Source organism: Parambassis ranga, chromosome 13 (genome assembly GCF_900634625.1).
Source record: "Parambassis ranga chromosome 13, fParRan2.1, whole genome shotgun sequence".
NCBI lineage: Eukaryota > Metazoa > Chordata > Actinopteri > Ambassidae > Parambassis > Parambassis ranga.
In genome coordinates this window covers 12,360,364-12,387,145 of record NC_041033.1, presented here as the reverse complement: position 1 = coordinate 12,387,145, position 26,782 = coordinate 12,360,364, and the positions used below count along the sequence as shown (strand labels likewise).

The 26,782-nt window shown below is 43.1% G+C and overlaps 2 protein-coding genes across 4 annotated transcripts; both read right to left on the bottom strand.

Annotated features, from left to right (window-relative positions):
* Positions 1-329: 329 nt before the first annotated feature.
* Positions 330-16,412, bottom strand: cluha (CLUH binding protein of NUMT mRNA a). 3 transcript variants are annotated; one of them, XM_028419140.1, is made up of 27 exons: positions 16,071-16,412; positions 10,246-10,439; positions 9,959-10,130; positions 9,671-9,814; positions 9,363-9,490; positions 9,117-9,271; positions 8,674-8,799; positions 8,410-8,557; positions 8,243-8,335; positions 7,313-7,747; positions 6,958-7,217; positions 6,462-6,865; positions 5,497-5,598; positions 5,258-5,358; positions 5,013-5,165; positions 4,870-4,932; positions 4,503-4,747; positions 4,309-4,393; positions 4,059-4,212; positions 3,787-3,926; positions 3,623-3,703; positions 3,408-3,533; positions 3,202-3,323; positions 3,031-3,124; positions 2,814-2,948; positions 2,659-2,732; positions 330-2,376 (listed from the first exon to the last, which is right to left on the bottom strand). In XM_028419140.1, the coding sequence occupies exons 1-27, from the start codon at positions 16,204-16,206 to the stop codon at positions 2,250-2,252; spliced, it is 4,197 nt and encodes a 1,398-aa protein (XP_028274941.1). In that variant the 5' UTR covers positions 16,207-16,412; the 3' UTR covers positions 330-2,249. The 3 variants fall into 3 exon arrangements, with proteins under 3 accessions (XP_028274941.1, XP_028274942.1, XP_028274943.1); XM_028419141.1 differs by having other exon boundaries at positions 6,549-6,865; XM_028419142.1 differs by lacking the exon at positions 16,071-16,412 and adding an exon at positions 14,995-15,082.
* Positions 16,413-16,843: 431 nt separating this feature from the next.
* Positions 16,844-26,643, bottom strand: ccdc92ba (coiled-coil domain containing 92Ba). Its single transcript, XM_028419976.1, has 4 exons — positions 26,234-26,643; positions 25,829-25,969; positions 22,014-22,061; positions 16,844-20,061 (listed from the first exon to the last, which is right to left on the bottom strand). Exons 2-4 carry the CDS (start codon positions 25,965-25,967, stop codon positions 19,343-19,345), a joined length of 906 nt encoding a protein of 301 aa, XP_028275777.1. The 5' UTR covers positions 25,968-25,969; positions 26,234-26,643; the 3' UTR covers positions 16,844-19,342.
* Positions 26,644-26,782: the final 139 nt, after the last annotated feature.

Below are 26,782 nucleotides of genomic sequence, written 5' to 3'. Positions count from 1 at the left end.
ATGACTGATGTTTCCAACTAAACAGAAGCACTGTATCTGTATTTTTATTATTTTAATAAATTATTATCAACACATACTGTTGTCCCCGGACCATGTCCCTCATTTAACTGTATCTACATCAAATAAATCAAGTGTTTTTGTGTGCTAGCGCTGTAGTATCTCCTGTCATCTGTCATTTGGGTCACAATGTTTGTCTTTCACAGTGAGACAAGTGTTAGAGCGCCACCTTATGGCGGCCGTCGGTGTTACTGATGAGCAATGCTTTTGAAGAAACAGGCGAACCAAGTTTAAAAAGAAGAAAAAAAATACAAGAAACCACAAAAAAAAAATCAGGAGGAATATATCATCTTTATAAATTGTCAAGTTTTTACTAATTCTCACCCTGATTCCATTCAGAAGCATAAATAGGCACATACACACCATGCTCTGCTATGGATGTTGTGGCATCTTTTTGTTTTTGTTTTTAGGAGCACAATCAGGAAACGTCTTGTGCCGAGTAAAAACTGCATAACCAGCTCCAACCCTCATCTCTCTATTGCTTTAATCACATAGGTCTACACACACGGCAACAATTAAGTAACAAATTGCCATGAGGGATACATTGCATGTGTACAGGCGCACAAACCTTTATCAGTCTTTTTTTTTTTTTGGTACATCACTTTGAAGCAGCCCTTCTTTTTGTCCACTTTTGGTGGTGCTGTGAATGTGTTAACACACAGCACGAGAAAGTGCACTCACACTGCTCACTCCTGGCTGGTATTTTATCTCACATACAAATGAAAAGATGACATGATAATTAATGGGAAACAAACAAACAAAAATAACAAAAAAAAAACACCAAGCTACAATAAATCTGTCACTACTTGACCAATGGTGGAGTTAATTTCACACATGAGCAGATTTACAACATTGATGGCCATGAATGTTTTAAGAAAAGAGGCGTCCCTACATGTAGTAAGTATAAAACAATTTGGAAGCCAATGATTGCTTAGCCTCTATGCAGCAGAAAAAAGCAGCGACAGCCATGGCAGACAGATGTTCCGTCAGTCTACACAAAGACACACACACACACACACACAAACTGTCAAACACACATGCACGTATTTTCTTTCAGTGTGTAAAAATAGAGGATTGAACACAAGTAGTATATATAGATAGAATACCTTACTGCTTAAATGTGGACGTTTTTCAAATATGTATTTTCCATTAACATCAATCAAGTACCTGTCTAAACCCGATAGAGATTTATACAACTTCTTTCCACTTCTATACATTTTCTATAAAACAGACATGGCTTAAATTCACTGATGATCAACAGGCATAAAATACCTTCTTAATTCTCCTGTGCACTTCTACAAAAAATCCATTTTATGTACTAAAAAAAAGACAAAAATAACAAAGCAAATGAAATCAAACTGTGGTGAAATCTCACAACTGTTTGCTTGATCTGAGAAACCAGAAACATGGGACACAGCAGGCACCCACCTGGGATGTCATAGGTACAAATGATAAGAATGAATGAACTTGTGAGGATGTTAGAATGATGCACGATTGCTGCAAAGTGGCTCAAACAAGCCACTAAAAGGGGAATTTACATTCTGAAGCTCCACTTGCAAAATCTCAAATTTAGTGACTGTAGTCTGATCTTAGTGCACAGTAGAAAGTACCCCTGAGTTCTTGGACAGGGTAGGTGCAGTTTTATTTAGAGCACCATTGAGGAGGGGGAGGTGGCTACATGCCGGGGGGGGGGTATTCGAGGCTCTTTAGGTGATGGCAGGGTAAAATGTGGTCCTGGGCTAACACTGCTGGGATGAGAAGAAGTGTGGTTTGGAAATTATGGTACAGTGGATAAGGCTCTGGTATACAATGTCATGGTCTTTCTTGGTCTCTTTCCCTCAGCTACAACCACTCTTTCTTAAATATATTTCTAAGCAGCCATGACTCCAGTGACTTCATCACCAGGTTCTCCTGCTGGGGATTTTTCAGATTGCACGTTACATTGATTTTATGTCGTTTTTACTTTCTCTTTACTTCCTTTATCGTAGGAAACTCCTGCTCAGTAATCCTGTCATACAGCATTTAAATCTTTCTCCTCTGGAGCGCCCTGACCCCTCCCTCCCCCTGTTTAATTCAATGCTGATTTAGACTGCTTGGTTCTCAGGTCCACAGGCCTTGTGACTTCCACCGTCACCACCGCTCTTCCCCTCCCCCCATAGCAGAAAGTTGCTGTGTTGAGGGTTGTTGCATCATTAATCAATGGGAATTTTGTCTTCTAGTTCCAGTGGGGTGTCCTCAGTGGGCTCCTCGCTCTTTCCCAGCTCCTGCAGCTGCTGCCGCCTCTGCACCTCTGCCTTCAGGTTCTCCAGATCCTTTTGGCTAAAGAGACAACGACAACAATAATCAACATGGCTTCCCACAGAAAGAAATGATTAAGGCATCTAGTCCCATAGTTATCATCTTATCAAGGTGCTATTGTAACCCATGCCTCTGATCTATTAAAATAGATCATTTCTTTGAAGTGATGATGTACTGTATGGTCATCATCTGTAGATAACAGAATGACCCTGAACACCTCATACAACCGCATGGAAGTGTTCAGGGTCTCATGAACCCTTTCATCCATTTAACATAATGCAGCAGTACTCCTTCAGATTATACCTGAGAGGTATAAAGATGATGCCGTTAATGATGTTGAGCTGCTCCAGGACACTCGCCATACTGGGAGCAGTGAACTGGAAAACAAGAACAAAGTAAAGAACATCAGTGCTGAATGTTTTGTGAAGGACAGAGGCACAGAAAAACTGAGTGCTCACCTTGAGGGGCATGATGCTGGCATTGGAGCCGTTCTTGTAGATCTCATTCATGGTTCTCTGCAGAGCGACAGCCTGCTGGGTGAGGTACTTCAGATACTCTGAGCTCTCCTTGGTCTTCTCGTGTGCCTCACCCATCTGAGGCGAACAAAGAAATTTACAACATCACTTTATCCCAACCTATAAAGAGAAGTGTGTCTGATCTCCCTGCAGTGCCTACCTGGTTCTTGTAAATGGTGTAACCCTCCTTCTCGTGCTGTAGTGCAGAGCGGAACTCAGCCTTGCTCTCGTAAACTCTCGCAACCAAATGATGGCTGAAAAATAATAATATAAATCCTCAAGACAGGGCTAAAACTTGCTGCATATAAATGAATCATTAATTTGTCACTACCTGAGGGCCACTTTGAGGGACCGGGATCCGTGGTACTTTGTGTTGATGGTTAAGGCGTTCTCCAGGAATCTCAGAGATAAATCATACTCCATGACTCCATGTAGCACCAGACCAATATTACTCTATGAAGGCCAAGGAGATAGGATTTTAATAGACTTAATTAGTGTATTTAAGCTTTTGTACATATAGAAAAAGGCTGCACTCACGTCTAGTAGTGCCATCTCTGGGTGGTCCTCCCCACACACCAACAGCATGAGGTAACGGGCGCGATACAGCAGCTTCAGGGCAGTGGAAAGCTGGCCATTTGCAAAGCAGTACAAAGCCAAGTGCATCTGGAAAGCAAAGGAAACAACAAACTTAACAGTTTGAATTTACAGCATATTTAAATAAATAAACTTCAACATTAGGCTTGACAACTTACATATTCCTGAATTGTGTTGGGGTGCTCGATGCCAAGGACTCGTTCACTCATCAGAACAGCTTTCTGCTGGTTGCTGAGAGCCTGCAGGTAGACACACATTCATCATTTATTTAGAAGCACTAACTCATAAAACACTTATACAAAAGTAAATGACAGAGTTTGACCTCAGGGTGGTCTCCCATGATGTAATTAAGGCGTGCCAGCAAGCGCAGGCAGGCGCAGATCTCAACGTGCATTGCGCCGTACACATTATTGAAGAGGTTAAGAGCCTCGTTGATCAGCTCACAGCCCTCCTTCAGAAAACCTGGAAAGAAAATCAACACAGAGCTTAAAAAACTGCAAAGCATTTGAACATTTACGCTCTAAGTAGTATAAAACTAATAAAAAAATACTACTGAAAATGTTTGGATCCATATGTTAAACATCTCAGAATCACCTTGCTGCACTTTGGCCTGTCCACTCTGGAAGAAGTGGAAGGCGTCGGAGGCTTTGGGGTTCACATGCTTCACAACAGGGAAAATATTCAGGATGTCCTCCTCTGTGAAGGCAGGTTTGTGGCGGCTGTCAAAGTTATATTCCTTAATCAGGATCTAAAAAAGAAATATTCGTTTTTTATAGAATGGAAACATTGTAATGGCCACTTATTAAAGGGTTATGTCTTCACTATAAGCATCAGCATCTGTTACCTGGATACCAGTTTTGACTGAAATTTCTCGGAGCAGAGTGGTTTTCTGAAGGCCGTATTTCTCCACCACTTGGTCGACACTTTCACTGCACATTAAAAAAAAGATAGGATTATCAATACTTAATAATCCCACAACAGCCTAAAAACACATGAATAAAGTCACATTTGTTTCACATGATCAGATGGAGCCCTCACCACTGTATGGTGCAGTGATAGTAGCTCTGAGCCTCTGAGGCAATGTTCTTCCACAGCTCGCTGGGCGTCAGGCTGGCCCATGCCGTGTTGTCTCCACCACCAGGTACTCTATTGCGCCGTTTACGGCTTTTACGGCGTGACACCAGTTCATCAGCAGGCAGGTGGGCGACAGCGTCGGGAAAGGAGCTCAGGAAGCAGTTTAGGAAGTGGCTAACAGCAGCAGAGAGGGCAGACAACTCTACACCCTGTATAATATGTGAAACATTGATTAAAGTAAATACAAGCTTGTCTTAAATAGATAAATAGATATTAACTTTATTAATCCCCGTGGGGAACTTAAACATGAATGTATTTTGAAGACACAAACCTGCAGGTATGTCTTGAAGATATGTTTTGCACATCTGGTGATCAGCTCACTGACTCCTATTCTCTAAGGTACAGGGAATAAGAAATGTGAGTATAGCTGTGCATAAGGATGCAGAGTGAGTGTTTTCAGGTCAAAGGACTCACATAGACGTGCTCTAGCTGGGCTTTAGCAGGGGTCTTGTCCACAAACTCCAGAACTGTGCCCAAATAGCGAATATTGATGCCTCTCTGATGCAAGGCCTCTGTTAGGGTGGCCCCATCCATGGGCAGAGCGCTGTGGTCCAAACAGTCTTTAACCTGGTTACAAACCACACACAGATACGTGGGTTTAAACTCAGACACACAGCAACATGATTCATGTTCATGTAGGGGCTGTATCTGTGACCGACCAGTGACGGGATCTGACAGGACACCAGGAAGCCAGCAGCATCTTTGAGTAGCTGCTTCTGCTTCTGGACATCATCTACGCTGTCGTCTGGGAAACGCACTCCTGGTTCAATAATAACACACACACACAGGGTCACTCTTGTTTACTTATATTGTCTTATGAAGAAATGTCAGAATACTCTAATATAACACGATAATATGATGTTACATAATACAGACAAATTATTCCAGCCATGCTTACCTGGAGAGAAGATATCTGGGTTGAAGCGAATATCAAAAGATGTGTTGCTGATGGAGCCAACTGCCTTGCAGGCATTGAGGACCACTTCACGGCTTTTAGGATCTGTTTGTTTTTGGGGCCAAATTTAAGAAAAAAAATGTGTGAAACAATGTAGACAGACACATGACATGTCTCTGTTATGAGAGGCTGTATGTCCACAGTAAGCCAGCACTTTATCCTCTCTGCTCTTTTTAGATTGTATGTAACATCAAACCTTGCCATGTTTCTACAGTAGCCTGGAATGGACAAATGAAATACTAACTGTAGACAGGGACTTTTAGGTGAGGAAAGAAAGGCTATTCAGTTGGCTGCAATCTGCCAACTCACCACTAGATGACAGCTGCACACTACTTTTCTCGTTCACCTGAAGTCCACAATGCATACATGTGACAGATCTGTGCAAACAAACTGCTGGATGTCACACACATCCAAACAGATCTCTTGTATTTCCTCAACATTCGGGATTCAAAAACTGCAGACATAGCCTTAGCTAAGAACCCACCACCAGTTGACTACAAACACAACAGATTAGTCTGTTTAACAAGCATATTATTCCGATCAGGATCAATTGAGTAGCACACAAATCACTGAACATAAGATTATTTTTGCATTCCACAACACATCTGGATTTAGGGCCACAGCAACCGATTATTCCATTTATTGGGTCAAGTCCTTCAGAAAAGGGATCAGATGGGTTGATTGGGATCCAACACTCTAAGCCCTCTGCAGGCTGAGGACTGAACAGGGACAGCTGGTCTGGTTGAAAGAAGCCACTACAACCATCAGATGCTCTACTGCTCCAATAATACTGTGAAGTCAGTAATAACGAATATTTACATTTCCCTTTGTTTTTATGCAGATATCCACCAGAGCAGCTCTCCCTGCACTGTCCTGGCCGTGCTTCTTGGGGGCATTTCAGAACGTACCAATACCAGATCCGTCTTCGGCAACTAAGGTCTCCGCCAGCTCTTTGGCCTGAGCTAATCCTGGAATATTTTCCTCAAGCTCCTTACCCTCCAATGGGTTCTTGCATTCTCCGTTCTGAGTGGCTGCTGGGGCTAGAGGCCCGTTTGTCACAGGGTTCACTGAATTTTCGTCACCGTCAGCGGCCGTCTGGGAGGCAGCAGAGGTGCTGTTGTCTGTCTGGCTTGTGCTATCTGTTGCATTAGAAGAATCTGTAGCAGTGGTCTGTGTCTGATCTGCATCAGCATTGCTCTCTGTGGGTGTTTCTGAGGTGTCTGTGATAGAGAGGGTATCAGTCTTGTTTGAGTCCTTGTTTGCCTTCTGCTGCATGAGCTGTAGCGCTGCCATCTTCATGAAGAGAAGATATCTGGAGGGACACATTAAAAAAAAGATCATGTTCATGTCAATACAAGCTGACATACATACTGACATACATACTCTGTACAGTGCAACACCCACCTGTGCTCAACAAATGCCTCAATGAGCTCCTGGCGCAGACAAGCCAGACGATGGCGGTGCTGGCGAGGGAAGCCTTGGCGCTTGCTCTCCGGCGGCAGCTCCTCTCCATCCACAGGCAGAAAGTTGAGGTCAGGAGGAAAGGTACGAAGCAGGTCCAAAATATAATGCCTGCCATCATTTCCAATAATGCCTTTACATTCAACAGAGGAACAGAGCTCCACGGTGTCGTTCTTCTCATTCAGCACGTTGTGACGCTGGATCTGAAATTAACAGTGTATAAAAACAATGTGTTGGCGAGGTAATAAATATACCTGAATAGACACTCACAGGTCGATACAATAATTGTGTTACTGACCTTTAGTGGCCGGCTCGTCTTATCCAGCAGCTCCAGGTACTTGCTGTGAGACACAACTGTCTTTCCAAAGTCTATGGATCCGTAAATGACACTCTGCTCCTGCTCACGCTCCAGGATGCCTGGGATGATGGACTGTGCTGTGACACGGTAACCTCTGTAGTCCACCACTACTGTTCCCAGAGTGTAGAGCCCCTCTACATCCACCGCCCCGTAAGCTCGTACTCCATTTAAGTCATTCGTGGGTGCAGCATGGGCAGCCGCATCTCCACCCAGCTCTCGATAGTGGTCCCGCACATCGAAGCCCAAACTGAAAAAGATGTTGTTCCAGATGAACATCTGCATGCGTGTTTCTTCACCAGGATTAATGGCCATTACGTTGCCATCAATAACAGCCATGGCGCCTCGTGTAGCAGCAGCCGCAAAGTCACTGTGAACCTACAGGAGAAAAACAAGGACGTATTAGTGATTTAACGGATCGTAAGTTTGAGTAAGAGTGTAGGGTTCTGAAGGGAAACTTTGATATTTTACCAACTTCCTTTTATTGTATATGTGTCAACTACAAATTGGCCCAAAATAAAAGATACATCAGGTCACAGGTTAATGTCAAGTGTAGTGTGACATCTTGTGTGTAGATTTGGAGCTCCCATTTTCCCCCTCACAAGCAGAGATCTGGACACTTAAAATATTCTACCAACTTTTTAACAGATTTAAGGATTTAGAATTACAAAAGACCAGTGAGTTAAAAAGTGAGGATGGAAAAATATCCTGAAGCTGCAAGGAATTCAGGACATTAAGGCTGCATCGCATGGCTATCAAGTGATTCAGAGCAAGTCACGACTTTCAGTGAGTCAGCCTCATCTGGATTCAATTTAGCATTTGGAATGGCACAATACACCAACATACAACCGCACAAAAACAGCCTGAAAGTACCTTGAATATTGCCCTCTCCCTCAGCAGGCGCTCAGGCAGGTTCTTCCGGGGAAGCTCTCTGGTGGTCTGCAGCTCCTCGTTCCAATCTCTGGTCTGAAGTGACATAAAAACATGTTAATGCTGTGACAATGTATTACTTATCTATATGATGTGCTCTTGGCACCCACCTGTCCAGGTATGTGTTCCTCATAACCCAGCCGGGAGGTGTAGGCATCCTCAGCTCGAACACAGTCCATTGCATGGTCTACCTGCGGGGCAGTCCAGCTATACACCTGGAAAGGTGTAGCTATCCTCTCAAAAGGGTGTCTCTGGACTCTGCAGTGAAAAAAGCATAATTTTCATTGCAGTTTAGCTACAAATATTGTTTATTATATTCTTCTTGTAAGCAGATCCACATTCAGAGTCGAAGAAACCCAGCAAACTCTACTCACCTTTTCTTCTGCAGGGCAGTAAAGTTCTTCTTGAAGGTGGGGCTAATCTGACTCAGCAGCTCCACCAGAGAATGGCTCAGGAAGCTGGGATTTGCTGGTTTGGGGTTGAAGGTGTAGGTAGTGGATCTGAAACAAACATGCCCATAATTACTCACAATTTAAACTGAAGACAAAACGACAACTAAAGAAAATAGCATTTTCAGGAGTATTGTCTCTTTAATATGTCTAAAACACAGAAACATATGACTGCGGTCAAATCTTTGGTAAGAACACTTTCTAACTAAAAAAAACTGCTAAACCTAAAAACCATTTTGACCAACAGGAAACTGTTCAAGGAAAAAAAACACAATTCTGCTACGTGCATGTGAGTCATAACTGCCTGACTGCTTTCATACACTCTGCAGTGACTGTATCAAATTCATAATAATAGAGAGTTGACTGACTGGTTGAGGTAGAAGCCGCGTGTAGAGGCAGTGACGCTGACGTGGCGCTCCTCCACAGTCACAATGTACAGGTACATGAGGTCGCCGTGCATCTTCCTGTTTCCAGGTGGAGGGTTCCAGCCGCTCATCGTCAGGACCTTCAGGCACTGCATAGGCTGTTGAGTAGGTCAAGACATGTCAAGACAAGAACGAACATAAAATATTATGTAAAACCGGAAAACAGCTAAAGCTCAGACTGTTCCTCACCTTCCAGTCCTTGTTCTGTGGCTGGAGGGGCACCAGTGGGCGCTCTTTGCTGCTGGGCAAAATGTGCTCTGGAGGGGTGCAGTCTATTTGCTCCAGCTCATTTCCCCTTTTCTTTCGCTTACCACTATCTGCAGCAACAAGGAAGGAGTAAGGTTAAAGTTTGTACTGTCCTGCACATACAGGGCCAAATGAACACATGAGAGAAATGTTGCTCTATCTCCATCAAGCTGTGAAAACGTTAACATTAGATATATATATCTACATAACTTTAACAGACTGGTGAAGGCAGCAAGTCATTAGCATCATACCTCCAAGGTCTCCATCAGTGAAGATGCTGAGGAAAGAGAGGGAGTTACAGTCCACTCCGTTGTAGGCATCAGAGGGGTCCAGGCTTTTCAGCAGGTCTCTGATGTGACGCACATGGATGCGAGCTTCACGAACTGTGTAGGGCTCTGTAGGGAACATGAATGACTGACAGTGAGTGGTTACAGTAAAACTAGTAGTGTACCTGGTGTTAAGTCACGCTGTTTTCAGGGAGGTGAGACACTGATGGCACCGAAGGCTCCTCAGGTTAGACAAACCAAAGAGATTCTAACCTTCCACCACTTTGAGCAGGGAGCCCTCCTGCAGACCCTCAATGGACTTGAGCTCTGCAAAGTTGTCCAGCACATTTCCATCCAGCTGCAGAGAGAAGCAGGTGCGGTGGCAGGTGTCCTCACGGTCCATCAGGACCTGATGGATTTCTTGCACCATTTCTTGGGGGGAGACCTGATGGACACAAAATTAGCACTGATTAGCTCGTTCATTTCAATAAGTGTTCTGGTTGTTGCCAGTTTAATTGCAGCTGAATAAAGTGCTACCTGTGAAAGTAGCAAACCCTCACCTGCAGGTCAAATGGCTCTGTTCCTGGTGCCTGGATCTTAACAGTAAAGCCTGTGTCCTGGATCACTATCACTTCCTGCTCATTAGACTCCTCCCCTCCGTCCACGTCACCATTCCTATCCTGCTTTGACTCTGCATCTTCTGAGTGCTCGTGAGCCCCATCACCATTCACCATGGTTGTACCTGCACTGTGCCCTGCAACACAAAACATTTCATCAGTTACAACAGGCCTTTTAAATACAGACACACATTTGACTATAACAAGTAAACTAGTCAACCACATTTTGCATCTCATCTTTGGCAGGAAGAAAAAGATATGATCCATCACTGACATAAGCTGTCACCTAGCCTGTTTAAGGCCAGGCTCTGATTACAGAAGCTGGCGTCTTCTTTCAGAGTATGCACTGTAGCAGTATTACAGCAGCTTTGTTTGTTGCTGTACAAAGGCAACACACACAGAGTTATGCGTGTGTCCAACTAATTACCTAAGTCCAATAGTCACCAACTTTGCTCAGCTCTGTTTCTGGTTTCCACTAGGCTTGTGCAAAATCGTATCATGTGCAATTATTCGTCGAAGAAAGCGCAACGAGGCCGGCTACAGCTGTAGTATAATAGTGCCGCACATGCATACGCGACATGCATTAATTGAAGCGTGGAGCATTGGTTGTTGCCATAGCAACTGGATGTTTGCAAAGATCAAAGGAATGAACTCCGACTGGAGAAGCTGCCTCCCGATCTTTATTTAAAATAGGAAACATTACAACGGCGAAGTCTCCTCCAGCAGATATTGGAAAGAATTCCACTCGAGAATCCGCAATACGTAGTCATCATGCTCCTTACGACCAAACTAAGCGCTGGAAGAACGTGATGCAGGTTGATTTGCATGGACACACATTTAAACGTGGAATTGTCCGGTTTGTTTGTCATGTTTTTTCTGCTGCTGTTCTACAGTCTGAGTGAAAATATGCACTAGTGTGCGACATAGTCCAGTCACAGGTTAATTTGCACAGACAGATTTTTTTTTTTTAACTTTAATAATGACTGATGTGACTTTTCTGAACTTATTTGTCCTGTTTAATGTTGATATGCTGCACTGTGACTTAAGATAACAACATTTGAAGGACAAAGTTACTTTAAACGTTTGCTTCATTATTATTTTGAAACAGTTTGTGCATTTGTTACCAATACACATTTCAAACATGGCTGGTTTGTGCCTAATCACTACTTACCAGCTTAACCTGTTAGAATGAAGGAGTTAACTTGACTGATGATTTGTATCAATTCAGAACAATGTGGTGATTTAGAATCAAAAACATGGAAGTGCAATTGTCATCAATTAATTGTCAAATTAATCGTTATCGGCTAAATGCCACAATTAATCATGATTAATTTTTTTGCCAATATCGCCCAACCCTAGTTTCCACCTCTCTCTCTTAATCCACCGCTGTCCCATATTGTTTTAACAGATAATGCCATAAAATATGTATGAATGACACAAATAAATAAACATGTGCTACAGAACTGAAGTGAAAGAGCTAGACAAGTTAAAAATCTGCAACTATACCAAATGATTATATCAGACAATGAGTAACCAGCTGATGAAGAAAGGTTCCAATATCCAACTCAACACCAACCTGCTGAGACCAACACTGTTGCAACACTTTAGGAAGTTTAGCCAGGAGGTCTTGAGGGATTGAATGAAAAGAATTTCAGCATTCATAAGAGGGAATTATTGGTTACACTCACATTGTGGCAAATACAACAGCTGCAACTGAGCCCTCAAGATGAGACACCTCCAGAGTTTCCTTATTTTCAGGGCATAAAAAAACTAAACCAGAAATAAAATGAGCAGGGCTGACTATGCTGATGTCAGACAACTGTTTTCTCTCACCGGAACACCACTGCTGCCAGACAATGTGTCCTTGCTCAATGTCAAGGGCAACACAGCTAGCGTCAGGGTTACTGATGAGGGGGGTGGGGGGGGCCCCGTTCAGAGGAGAGGGAATGGGACGAGGCTCCATAACTGGACCACGACCCCAGGTCAGGTGGGAATGAACACTGCACTCGATGGGTGAGGGACAAGGGGGGTGGAAGAAGGCACAGAAGGGAGAAGGGACAGGCCACGCTCTGAATAACAAATACAACAGCTCCACACTGCTCATGCAAGTTAATAATGTTAGAAAGAAGTGAGAGCTTGGTGTCAAGCATTTCAGTGCAGCCGTGTTTTCAGTGGTAGTGCAGAAACAATGCATTAGTCTTTTAATCCAACTGTATCACCAAATTATCTTACAAGAAACAGAGCTACACATACAACGGTTAAAGCTTCTTGAAGAACATGCTGCTCTGCTGCTCTGGAGATGATATGACATTATGTTCTAAAAATACAAAACAATTCATGACATTTTAGCCATTTCCTGATGTCTTATAAGCAGTTACTTTAAAAAAACAAACAGATTAAATGACCATAACTGTCAGTTGCAGTCCTGCTCACATTATTGGCTCATTCTTCAAACAAGTAAACAAACTGCTGGCAGTGTGCCAGCAGACTTATTGGACTGCCTGTGATGAACAATGGTTGATTGTTTAATGGTGTGGAATTTGTGTCTGATGACAAATAGAAAATAAGTCAGATGAAGTTTGAAGCAAGCAGCATCTATCAACTCAGAGAGGGATACATGCCATGAGGGCCACAGTGTGATGGACAAGCCATTCCAGCAGACTATTGTAGTATTGTGAAACTGACCCCTTTCACTCCACAGTAAGGGCAGGACAGTGGAAGTGAGGAAAATAAGAATTGAGAACGTCCTTTAAGAGTAAACATGTCTGCTATTGCTTTAAAAGGAAATGACACAGAGAGAGAGAATAATATTTACTTCTTGCTGCCCTTTCTGGAAGTCGATTAAAAGAAAGGTATTTCACTCGCTCTCAATAAAAAGTGGTCACATTTCTAATGGTAGAGCTTTATTTTGCTTCACTTGCTAAAAAGTTTTTTTTTTTTAATTATCTGCCAATTTTCTTATGTATGTGGACCAAATTCACCCCTCTACCTATATTATTGTGACATAACTTTACCTCTCCTAAAGCAAATATCCATCCATGTTTTGCAGCTTTGCCTCAATGGGTACAAATTAAACCATTACAGTTGAAACTGGAAGCAGTAATAACAACTACACACAAAATGACAAATCTGATCTGAGAGGCTCATTAGCAGAGGGGTGAACGTTCGTCTGACCTGACACAATCACACATTCATCACTGGAAGGTTGCCAACTAAAAGCCCTCAGTTCAATCCAGGTAAGAAATCAACGAAGCAAGGACACACATCAGATGAAGAGAGTAAAAACCAGACACAAAGAATCACCAGGTAATGCAGCTCAGACTGCAAGGCCAGGTTGGCCATTTACGTGCTCCTCTTTCAGATAATGTATAATTTAGAAAGAAGCATTTTCTAGTTTTTTCACCAGCCCACTTCAAGTGAAGCAGCCAGCTATTTATCCATTCTGCAGCCCTTGACACAGGGACCATGGCTGCTACCATGGCAACATTAACCAGCCAGACAACCCTGAAAACAACAACCACTACCACCACCACCACCACACAAGGCCTCTCTGCAACTGCTTACATGGTGGCATCCCCCTGTTGGACAGACAAACTCTGACATACATCATGCATGCAAAAATTAAATGTAAGGTTCATCTTCATTAAGTGAAAGTCGTGTACTATTTGGCAGCAATGAATAATAATTCTCAACTATAAAATGCAGGATGCCATGATTTTATACCTATTCTTTGTTGATGTTTTTCCACATTTGTCCAACTTACCTTCTTAAGGATAGCCACAGTTTTCTTCTTTGATAGTAAAATGTATTCACATGATGAAAAACAACAACTCAAAGACATGGATGTTCTTTTATACGATGGGTCCAACTCCAACACAGTAAATAATCAATTAAGTGTTGTCACTGAGCCAGATGAGAATCGTGCCAGGGTGTCTGTGATTCCCCTGATAACCCGGGCCACATTTTACCCCATGGGGGCAATGAGCTCCTTAAAATCACTGGACAATGACCCTCACCTCTATCTGCCTCTATCTGCCTGCTCCAACATGTGCTGCTAGTATGTCCTGTTACAACCAGGGTAACTGGACAATGGAAAACACTTTGTGGATATTTACATGCAGACACAGGTTCCCAAAGAGCAGTGTGATACAACATGTTTCTCCAACCAACAATTCAAGACTAAAGCTCTCACACTGAAAAAAATAAGCTGTTAATGCTCACAAACTGAGCAGATGGAAACAGAAGATAGTCCAGCTTGGCCACCTGGTGAGCTAAGTGGCATATTATATAATATCTGCTTATTGTTTTTGTCAATGTTAAGTTTGTGTCGACACCAATTGGGGATCTAATGCCGCAGCGTGCAGAATAACTAACACACAGGGCAACACATACAAAAACACCTTTATAACCTCAGCAAATAAAATACAACTACCAACGCTCTTCGTGCGCAAAGCGACACCAGCTCAGTCCTTGACAGGTAGAGCCGGGAGACACGCTGTCACCACTGTGTTCCTATGAAATGAGAGCAGCTCCGACAATTCAAGGTCCCACATGTGATACACAGATTAAAGGCTGCGCTGACTTCAGGAGCTTTACAACTTTTCACCGGCGGACAGTCTTTGTGTCCGTTCACACGGCGCTGCTGCTTCACCGCGAGTCGCCACAACAACTTTTATTTCACCGGGTACTCACCCGCTAACACTGCTCTTCATGTATTATTAGCGTAACCTTCCCCTTTCACTGTGCATGCACCATCATGACTTTTTTTCCCCAACTACCGCCTGCTTCCGGTTCCAGGTCGAGAAGGAACACTCGATCTGATCATCCCCTGCGGGGGAGGAGGGGGCCCGTTAGAGTGTTACCACTGACCGCAGAGCGACTCAACCACCACGCATCACTTAGTGAGCACCTTTGACAGCATTATAATGAGCTAAACATCTGATACATAGGATATTAAATATATATACTCCTCGGTAAACCTGAAATCGTGTATACGCCCCCCTGCGTTCATGCGGGCAATGAGAAGCTCCACTGAAGGTGACCTTCAGTCAGTCCCTCTGACATGCTGTTACCGAACATGTGCGTCAGTGGGGGGCTTGCTCAACAGCAGCTGCTGCGTTGTGCAAACTGATCAAATCGTGTACCACACAGTCGCTTCATACCATAACCGGAAAAAATAGTTTTCAGTGATTGTTCGGTTTTGAAGCACGAAAAGGAACACCGACAGACACACAAGCCACTGTTTGCTAGTTAGCCGATTAGCCTGTTAGCTAAGTCGCTGCATACTGAATGAAGAACCCAACGTCAATGCTAGCATGCCGGCTAGTCTAGTATAGGTTAGCTTGTCTCAATTGCAATATCGGGTTGAAGTCCATGCAAATGGCTGTGACCTATATATGTAGAAATGGAACTGAGCCTGAGGTAGCTGCTAGCCTGCTAATGTCACAGACGAGTAACGGTATTAGCAGCTTTCTGGTGTAGTGCAAGACCCTGCAAACTTACAGATGCTATCAATGAGATGTTGACAGTAGGAGGAGCAGCAAAGTACCACCTTGGGTCTGAGGACTTTTAAATCTCATCAATGGTTAATGTCACCAGATTTGATGTATCTTAACCCGTGACACAGCCTGCCGATCATTCAATGAACCACACTGAAAACAGCTGCATATAAAGGTGCATGAAGGACTTTTGTAACTGAGTATTGTCATCTCATTCTTTCTGCGTGGTGTGATAGGATATAGAAGGAAGTCATTGTGCTTCAGTCTCACCACAGCCGCAGGAATCCTTCAGACCTGTCTTGCTGGTTTCTTTGATGTCCTGGGCTTCATTCCCGGCTTCATCCGCAAGATCAACCGGATTACAGTTAGGCACTGACGCCGGGATGTCATCGGTCTTGCTCACCATGGTCGGCAGTCAGTGTGGTGACAGAAATCCTCCAGCAGTTTGCTTGAATATGTGAGTCTTACTAATAAAATACAAAAAAATGTACTTCTCAGGCTAACACAGGCTAGCTGGCTACATGCGAAGGGTACAAGCTTACAAAAACAGTCTACTGAGGAAGGACAGAGCTGTACATGGTGGTGATCACACGTGGTTTCTCCTCCCCTCCTCTTGACCTCTTTGCCTTTGCGTTGCACTTCCCCACCCACTCAGCGTGGCTCTACGGAAAGCCACATGCGACATACAGTCTTCACAAACTCCTCTGAGTTTTCTTTCTGCACAGGTTTAAAATTTAAAACAGTGATTACCAAGCAATACAAACGTTTCATCAGTACCAAAAGCAGAGGTCAGTTTGATAAATCTCTCCTTTGTTGTACAAAATTGTACAAAAAGCAACAGAAGAACACCAGACTAGACAATTCTGCATTTTATTCCAGTTATGTGTACAGTAGCAGATCACTGTGGGAAGCTAACACAGTATATGCGGTAATCAGTCAATAACATATAGGCTCACCTATGGACCTAAAAAAAAAAAACAATAAACAAACAAACAAAGCCCGAGCAACACCTCTCTGTATTTCATGTTGGGTACCACAGAGCATTATTGCTAGAAACCACAAAACATGTCAAAAAAAAGATGCCACATACAGTCCAGAGAAATGTCTGACATCAACCAGGACAAAAGCTGCAGCTGGCATTTATCATGACTGTTATAAATACAGAGAGAAGATGGAAGACATTTTGTTTGTGTGATGTTAGATATATTGTAAAAAGAAACCAGGTGGAGGAGATTACTCGCTTCAGCTGAAATAACATCTCTGTTAAGGCGTTACACCGCTTGCTTTTATGCTCATTTTTAGTGGGGGGGCCTCTTTGGCTCATTAACATTTTCCATCCAAGCAGACAAGTTGTTCATCTCTGAGTAAGCTATACTGCAGCAATGATGCTTACAGCAGCCAGGATTTGCAATAAGTCACCTAGAATAAAACTCTGAGATGCAGGATGTTGATGATGGATGGAGTGTAACAGTCTAGAGTTCCTGTTGGGGAAAAACAAGACAGCTTTGCACTTTTATCACTGACTGTCTCATAAAACTCCAAGAAGAATAGTGCACACAGTCATGCCGATGGCTTACAAGCTAAGAGTCGAGTGAACACCCTTGTCACATTTGCATTTTTGCCTAAAAAGAAAAAAAAAAGTTCAGGTTCATCCAGACAGTCTCAGGCGGCATTAATAAAATGCCTGTTGGCTTAATGCTGCTTCACATGCAGCACGCCAGTGAATCCTCAGCTTGGATATGCATCCATTGAACTGAAGCCTAAGAATTAATCACAAAAACTAAAACTGTGAAATGAAACAACGCATCAAACAGTTCAGAAAAATAATTACAATTACAAAATACAAAGTTTAATCATCATAAAATCTACTTTAACGCATCAAGTCTCCTTGCCTCCTTGCTGCTGACACGATCTACTAATAATATATAAATATAATGATATATTGCTTTCTTTCGTGATATAGTCCTAAAACGTAACGCTAAATGTCTAAACAGCAACTCATTACACTTAAATTCAGACCTACAGGAAGGCTCGAGTCAGAAGATACTGACTGTCCTGACTCGGGTCAAGACACCTACAGGAAACCTTTATATGCAAAATGCCAAAAGAAAATGATGTAAAGAAATTTTGTGATCTTGCTTCTTCTTTGTGTAGACATTTCTTCTGTTATAAGGCAGTAATTAGAGTGGGGCATTAAAAATATAGTCAGTGAAAGTGTTGATGAAACTCTTACTTCTTTCTTCATGCTGTTTGCTTCTCTTAACACTAGGGGTCACCACACACGTGTATTTTGATCACAGAAGACACACGCTGCCTTTCATTTCATTCACAGTATAGTCACTATGTTTGTGTGCATTTAGACACAGCTACAAAGAAATGTGTAAAAACAAAGCAAATTCAGGTGACGACACACCAAAAACCTGTCATGTTCTCGTTTGTCCATTTTTCCTGAGGTGAAAAAACCCCCCAACAAAACAGCCTCAAATACACTTTGTAAAGTACAGCAGTCATCTGTATGCAAAACACAAACCTGAGTAAAACACATGGTCCAACAGGTCAGATTGAACTGATTATCACCTGAATGTGGCACAACACGGGAAGAGCAGCACACAGCAGTGCCTCAGACACAGACAACACTGTCTGAACAGGGTTGGTAAAAAAGCAAATTTCTGTCATCTTTAAAGACACAGTTTAATAATAAGTCCTTCTTCTCTTCAACTAACAAAGTATTTGTATGTGTATGTATCTTTGTGATATTCAAAGTTGTACTATGGACTACAGTCTGAGATCAATAATGAGAAGTAGGTAAATAAAGGGTTAATGATCTTTAGGTATAGGTTACAATAGAGCCATGAAAAGGCATAGTCCCGCCCCTTTAAGTGGACCATATCCCATCTTATAATGTGGAGCATGGTGGTCCACTGGAAGGGACAGAAGTTCACCTCTACACTAGTTCAATAGCTCTGCTCTGTTGTTGTGGTTTTGGGTTAGTGTAAGTATTTTCTGTCATTTAGGGGTAAACTATATAACCAGTGCAGCTGTCCGGTCATGGGAAATGTAACTCTTTGTGGTCAATAAATCCTCAGTGCTGCCTGTCACTCCAGGTATTTTCAGCTGTCTGAGGCCACACCAACGTTTGACCAAAAGGGAGGGAGTGATTTATGGTCGGCCTTGAAAGGTCACAGTTGGTTAGGTCACACAACTGGGTCTATAGTCTACATAAAATGACCTCTGCCAGGGTCACCATTGCTGTTAACCAAAGAGGGGGGGTTACTTTAAAATAAAGCCCCGCAATTTAAAGAGCATTTGACAGCAGTGTAAACAGATTCAACCTAATTTCTAAGACTTAAAGTGACACTTAATGACTTTCACTTTGCAGGTTATCTAAGGTTATATCAAAGTCCATTTTAAAAAACGTGTCTATTGTAAGAGTAATATAATTTAATAGCTAAAACTCAGTATCAATCAAGGTGCAGAACAACAGCATTAACAGTCTGACAGAAGATGATCATACAGCGATCAAGCTGATGTCACAGTAGTTGCTACTCTGCCTTCGTCTCAGCAGCAGGGGGAGCTGCTGCAGAAGACACCAGTCTGGCAGCTTCATCCTGGGCCTCCACCGGCCCCTCTCCTCCTCCTTCCTCCTCATCCTCCTTCTCCAGACCCAGTGGAGGCTGTCTTTGTGCCACAGTGTGCCTGGCGCGGGCTCTGTGCCTTCGAGGGTGGAGGAAGAGAGCAGGATCCGGCATTGCAGTGGGCTCTGCAGGACCCAACACTTTCTCTATTGGCACACACTCTCGAGCGCGCTCCACCCTCATGGAAGCCCTGACACTCTTACGCTTAGGTTTAACCACAGGAGAGGAAGGGGAGGCTCCTGATAGCATCTGCGGAGAAACAGAGTTTTGCTCGGCGCCGTACTGGGTTCCCTGACTGTTGGCTCTGGCGAGGAGTCCCTGCCTCTGCTGCATCCGCTGCTGGTGCAGCTTCTGCCGGGCAGCATGCAGCTGGAAGGAGAGGTATGCTGCCGCCTCCGTTTGCTTCTGCAGCTCCGTGTTGAGGACAGTTGAACAGTGGCTGCGGCGTTTAAGCTCCTCCAGGAAATGGCGCTCCTTTTCCTTGAGATTGGCTCTGAGGGCTCCAACCAGAGCCCCTTTGTGAGTCAGCTCCTTACGAATCTCTCCTATGGTGCACTCCTGCTCAGACAGACGGGTTTCCATCTCCTGGCAGTGGGCCTCCAGGATCTCCTCTTCTTCCTGCAATTCTGACAGAGTTCAGAAAGAGTTTTAAAATCACATTCTTCAACTGTAGACCCATAAAACTGTGTTTGCATACAACATGCTACATTCTGTATATAGATTAGTGATACCACAGAAAGTAATTCACATCATACACACATAGTACATATGAAGATCAGGCAACTACTCTCTCCACTTGTCTCCTTGTCTGTGTGGTAGCATTATAAAATCTCTTCGTCATGTTCATGTAACATTTCATGAGTAGAATAACCAGAATGCTCTTTCCACAAAATATCATCCCATTCTAAGTGGAACTAGGCTCTTGTTTAGTCACAACAACTCTAATCCTCTGCACATATGACCACAGATGCACCGCTCAGAGTTTGCAGAGATTGGTGGGCTGTTGATCCCATGAAAGTGGCTAACAGGACAATCTGAAAGGAAACGAGGGCAGTCTGTGAGCCAGAAAGCAATATGGTGATCCAGGCAGCTGCATGCACTCATTTAAAATGTATTTTAGTATTTATAGATTCATGTTACTTCAGATTTCTGTCAATTAGAATAAAGGGTTTGTAATTTGTGTTTCATTACACTGTGCTGTGTGATGCTCCTGTTTAGCCTTTACAAAAAGCTATTTGTTTCATTCAAACAGTAGTAGTAGTAGTAGAGCATCAGTTCCAGCAGAGCTACAAATTACTACCTGAGGCCTTCTCTCCACATGACCCTCTCTGCCAAGGTCAGGTTTAACACAGTATCCTGCTTTCTTTTATTTGCCTCTGTAGACAACCTTTGTGCTCTTTCATTCCAGTGAAAGTCCCCAGTGAGAGCTGTATGGATGAAAAGCCCTGAGTCAGTGCTGTTACCTCCGGGCTGACTGAGCTGAACTCAGAGGGGAAGGGGATTACACCCACAGAGGCTGGCACTGACCCTTCTACACACAGAGCTTAGACCTTGAGGTGAATGTCTAAAGAAGGCTTCAGTATATAAGGCTACTTTATATGTTAACAAAAGCTCAAATATCATGTTTATCTTCATATAATACCCATTTATTTCTACTCCTCACTCCACCATGATATGTATCAGGTTTTCCGTCGCCCATCACCACACCCATGTGGAGCTCATATGCTAACTATAGACTACCTAATGTGATCTTTATTTCCTTCTAAACCCCTCTCTCCTCCTCCATGTCTGCAGCCAGCCACATTCTGCCGCCTTCCTTTAAGCACTCTCTCTCTCTCTCTACCTCTACCTCTCCTCCTTCCACCTCTTGCTCTCCTCTACATCTCTCTCTCTCTCTCATTCTCAGCAGCCTGTAAGTGGACACCCCCACCGGGACGTTGAGGAAAAATGAGAGCAGGAGAAGGAAAAAAAAAGGATGGATCAATTTGTCAGGGTGGGAGGAGAATAGAGGGCTGTGCTGTATTGATGGATCGGGGGAGAACCTAGAAAAGGAGATGGGATCTAATGGCTGAGTAATGCAGCCAAGCACAACCCCCCACCCCCAACTTTAGTCTGAGCACACACATATTTATACAGCCTTTTGACTGCCCTTTCTTTGGTCTGTGTCTAATTCAGATGCTGCTGTATTAGCCTCTTTTCACACAAGAAGTCCATGTGTGTGAGGAAACTAATAAACACATATAGGAAAACACAGATATTTTCACACATGATCTGGTCTGTACGTGGTTCATCAGAGACTTTCCCTTCCCTGTGGGTAAGGAGATGATGTGAGAGAGTGATAGGGAGGCCTGCATGAGAAAAGGGAGGAGGGTGCCTGACAGGGATCTGTCTCTGGGGGTGGAGGGTGGGGGTGGTTGGACAGAGATCGAGAGATGGTCGATTGGCTTACACACAATGTAAACACAAATCTGTCTTGTGCCTCCAAAGCAAAGAAAGAAAACAAAAATAAAACACAGAAGCCGTCAGACACTGGTGTATGAAGCGAGTGGATGAAAGCATTGAAGTCTTTTTAACATACCTATCTGGCTCCTGCCTGGAGGCTTCACCTTCAGCTCACTTGTCAACTCTGAAAAACACAAGAGAAACCAAAACCAGAGGCGTTAAAGAGTAAGAAATCATAGTGTTAGAAGTAGATGCTTATTAAGGCTGGGTGCTGACATTTTCTGTCTGCAGATGCTAGTTAACATAACAGATGCTCACTGCAGTTTCCTGCACATTTCCAGCACACTCATGCATAATGTATGACACAAAATCTGAAACTTTACATCAAAGACTGTGTGCCAGAGACATGGTCGATGATGTCCTGCTCCAGTCTGGAGGAAAATAAACTCTTATTGCTGTGGCTATATAGATGTATTAGCACAGTTAGCATTCCTCACTGAAATCAATATGTATTTATATAAAAAAACTACTGGCAATGCGACCCATAAAGCTTTTAGCTGTGACACATTTAACAAAACACCTGATGTATGGAAACAGACAGACTGATTAAGAACTTTTTCCAGACATCATGATCTAGTTACTCAGAAAAATCCACAGACTGGATGTAAACATGACTTATCTGAGCCATGGTGCTCATCGTGAGTAAACTTCATTATAAATGTAACTTTGCTTGCAGGGAAATCCAGCTGTTCTTTTGCGCCCTCTGTGTATTTTAGTGTGGCCCTGGGCCCTGTATGAATTCTAGTAGATGGCTTTTATGTCTTGCATTAGCGGATGGATTCACTTCTGCCATTAACACCAGACAGATTAGAGGCAGCGGACACTGTCTGTCTGACATCTGGGCTACAAAACTATTTCAATCACATCATTGTATTATTGTACATTTCTATTCTTTTTTTGCACTGCAGGATGTGGCCATGGTGTGATTATGGTATTTTTAGATGTTTTTTTTTATCTCATTAAGGTGTATCCTTGTGAGGAGATAATGCATCAGTCTGGTTATCAGTGGTGTTGGGAGATACAGTATTTAAGCGGTCTCTGGAGTGGGTGTGTGTGGGTGGGCAGCCTGCTGTCGTGTCTAGTATGTCACTCATCTCAACGGTCATTCAGAGTGACCTGACTGCAGCAGGAAAATCTCCACATTCAGCTTTTTCAGCTCTCACTACAACAAAGTGACGAGATTTAGTTCATTTTCCCAGGAGGAGGAGGAGTTAGCTATTAGAAGATGAGACCATTTGTAGACTCATTTTCCACACACACAAATGTTTAGTAAAACTCTGACTGTCTTAAGTAGTGTTGATGAATATATTAAAGAATGTTATTGGATTTGTCTGACAAATTATGAGCAATGAATTAAAAAAATGTTTATCAGAGCATCACATGTTGCAGTTATCCCTTTCCTTCTCCTCTGGCTCTCTCTGTCACACCCTTTCTCCTTCCCTCTGCAGTCAGCATAACACGCCCACCCATGCAGCTGGCATGAAGAGAAGACAGAGGGGGAGGAGAGGGGAGGAAAAGAGACAGTAGAAAAGGAAAGAAGGGAGGCAGGAAGGAAGACCAGGCAGGCAGCTCCACAAAGACCACCTTTCTAATTGTAGGTTTATAGTACTGAACTGTGACGGCGAAACATGCACAAATGTAACACTTAGAGTTATCTTCTTCATTTGCCATTGCCAAAAGCAATTATGAAGTTCATTTAACTGCATTTAAACAATGAAAATGAGGCACTCCGCAACATCCAGTGTGTGTAATGCTTTGTAGCTCAGGCTTATCTGCAGCCTAACTGAGCATTGAAGGTTTTCATTTCATCGACTCAACCTTGAATGTTGCTAAGATAACTTGAAGGGCAAACACACACTGCAGTGACTGATTACACAATAAACACATTGTATCAGAGTGAAAGATGGAAATTGATTTTTTAGCTCGTAGTTCAAGGGAACAGAAGCATAAAGTGTGTTTATGCTGATGAGGAAACTCCAGGAGTTCACGATAATGAGAGAGGTCAGCGCCACAAAGGAAGAACTAATATGCACGGCGACATCGTCAGCTCAACCTTGCAGTACCCTTCCAAGCGACATATTAGTCAGCTGGCAGCAAACACAGATCATACCTGCAAACTGCATGAGCCTACCTAGCCTTACATCCATTATTCAGTGCTCAAGCAACCTTTTTAAAAATATTTCTACACCAGCTGATCCAAGTTATATGTGCTTGTAAAAAGTTCATGAAAGACATCTATATGAGTGCTGAAGTGATTACATTATTAATTACACACAACTGCCTGAAAATGTTCTAAACAGATTTGCCACTCTGGCACAAGAGCTGTAGAGGTGCTCAGCAAAAAGAGAATATGGTGTATGTGTGTGTTTGTGTGCGCATGTGTTTTGGGTGTTTGAAGTGGTGTAATACCGCCCCTGAGTATGCAATCCTACAGAAACCAACAAGAACAGTGGGAAATTCGAAACAGAAACAAACTGACTCTAGCTGCTGCAGGCAGGTGACTAAGATGTGAGAAATATATGTATGTTTGTTACCACTGAGAAAATAATAGTTTGTTTTTACCAAACAATCTACCTTCTTTCTGAAGGTCTGACTAAATACTGTCTTCTTTGCTTGTGGCGAGGCACATGGACTGAACACTACACATCATGTCAGCCACCATGTGCACGTTCAGTGGAGACAAAGAGGACAAAATACTCTGGTGGTGCCTCTGCCACACAGATGTGCAGCAGTTACAAAAATGTGTGTGTGTGTGGTGGTGGTGGTGGTGGTGGTGGGGTCACACTGGCTCTGAGCCATCTTTTCCTCCATTTGACACCCCCACCCCCACCCTCTTGTATTGTGCACCACAATCCTCTTCCCATGGATTACCAAAGCTATACGATCCATGGATTATCCATGATAGATATGTTTGCAGGCATCTTTCTGAGGATGTATTGAATGATGTGTCTGTGTCTATTTACTTTGTGTGGCATTTTTGGTAGAATTATTAACAGGTTCAGGTTTGTGTTGTGGTTTGAATCATATTGGGAGGAGAAAACTCCCTCCCAGGAATAAATTAAATGAGATCCTAGACAAGAATGGTAATGCCTGTGTGTGTGTGTGCACGCTCATAGGTGGTTGCATGCTTGATTAAATGGAAGGCATATCCATTAGGGCTCTAACAGGAAATGATGTAATCTACAGGAACTGTTGTATGACATCACCATGAAGCCATTGTCTGACACTGACTGATGGTGCAGACACACATTAATTGAACAATGAGGACTATACACGCACACACACACACCGAGAGAGAGAGAGGGGGGTTCTTTGGAGAGTCACAAAAGCATCTTTGTGAAATCACACAAAGTGTGGAAAGTGAAATCACACAAATTTTACTCCCCTTTTACTAGAATCAGAACACTGATTGATCAGGCTATATTGATTACTATAATGTTAAATAACGATTCAAATAAATTCAAAGAATTAAATCCAACAAGCCTGACATTCAAAATCTCCTTCCTGTGAGGGTAAAGGGTCAGTGGGAGAGGTCATTGTTGATTAATAAGTAGCTTAAAACAGGAGCAAGAGGATTAAAGGATCATTCACTTAATTGCGAGTCCATCAAATCTCTGTTTTCAACACAAAATGTAAGACTAATCAATATAATTGTTCATGTCTTTTAATATATGAGAAAATTGTGATTGTAAAAATGTGAATGTTAAAGAGCCTAGAGACTCTTTAAATGTAACACACTTTGAAGAGTCTCTCTAGACTTTGTTTGACATTTTCTAGACTAAACAAACCAAGCTGAGTAATCAGGTATCACGGTGACACATTCACAGTCTACACCTTCACTGTCCATAGGTCAAAGAGTGTCACTGAGACAGCAGCAGTGTGGCCCCTCACCTGTGCACCGTTTCTGCAGGGACAGGATCTCTAGGTGGAGGCCATGGAGCATGGTGAGGTGCTCCTGCCTGAGGAACACCACGCTCCTCTCCACACTCTCCATCTGCCGAGACAGGCTGCTCTCACCATCCATGGCCATGTCTGGAGAGACAGGACAGGAATTCAGAAAGATGCCCTTAGACTTTCATCCATCTGTGACTTCACATACTGAGAAGCTTAAACAGCAGTTAAGTTTCTTATAATGTAAACACAAAGATCTTTGATTTGTGGTATGTGGAAGCTATAAATAAGGTTTTGATGATCAGAGAAATCAACAAAAAAAGAGAGAAACCACGTAAACATGGAGTCCATAGCGTCAATATACTTTGCATTAGAAAACAGTTTAACACAGAAGTCTCTGCTTACCTTTAAATTGATGTTAAGTACCAGAATTCAGGAAATAAGCGTTATAAAAACGCGCTCCGATGGGGGCATGCCGGCCTCCAGCGCTGATCCAAATCCTGCAGGCTGCCGCATTTGCCCAAACACATTTTATCTGGAGCGTTAAAGTGCTTTTCAGCAGCATGTGACGCCGTTTGATCAGAGGAGGCAGAGGCTGGATGGATGCGTAAAAATGCAAAACCAGCACGATGCATGGCACCGCGCTCCTCCTCTGACAAAAGCGCTGCTCGCTCCAACATCTGTGTCGAGCATCAGCAGGAAGATGATGTTTTCAAAGCCGACGGCTTAAAGGCCCGCGAGGAAAGTGCGCAGTCCATTTTTTTAAAAAACATGCGCACCTTTATTCCTCTCGCAGCGACTGAGAGATCAAGCTGCTGGAGGAGCTAAGAAAAAAAAGATGATGAAAACAAGCCATCGTGAACAGAACACGCGAGAACATCGTACGACAGAGTCAGAGCGACAGCTGATTGGACGGACCGGCCCACCACGGCTGTGCGTCGACGCTGTAGGAGC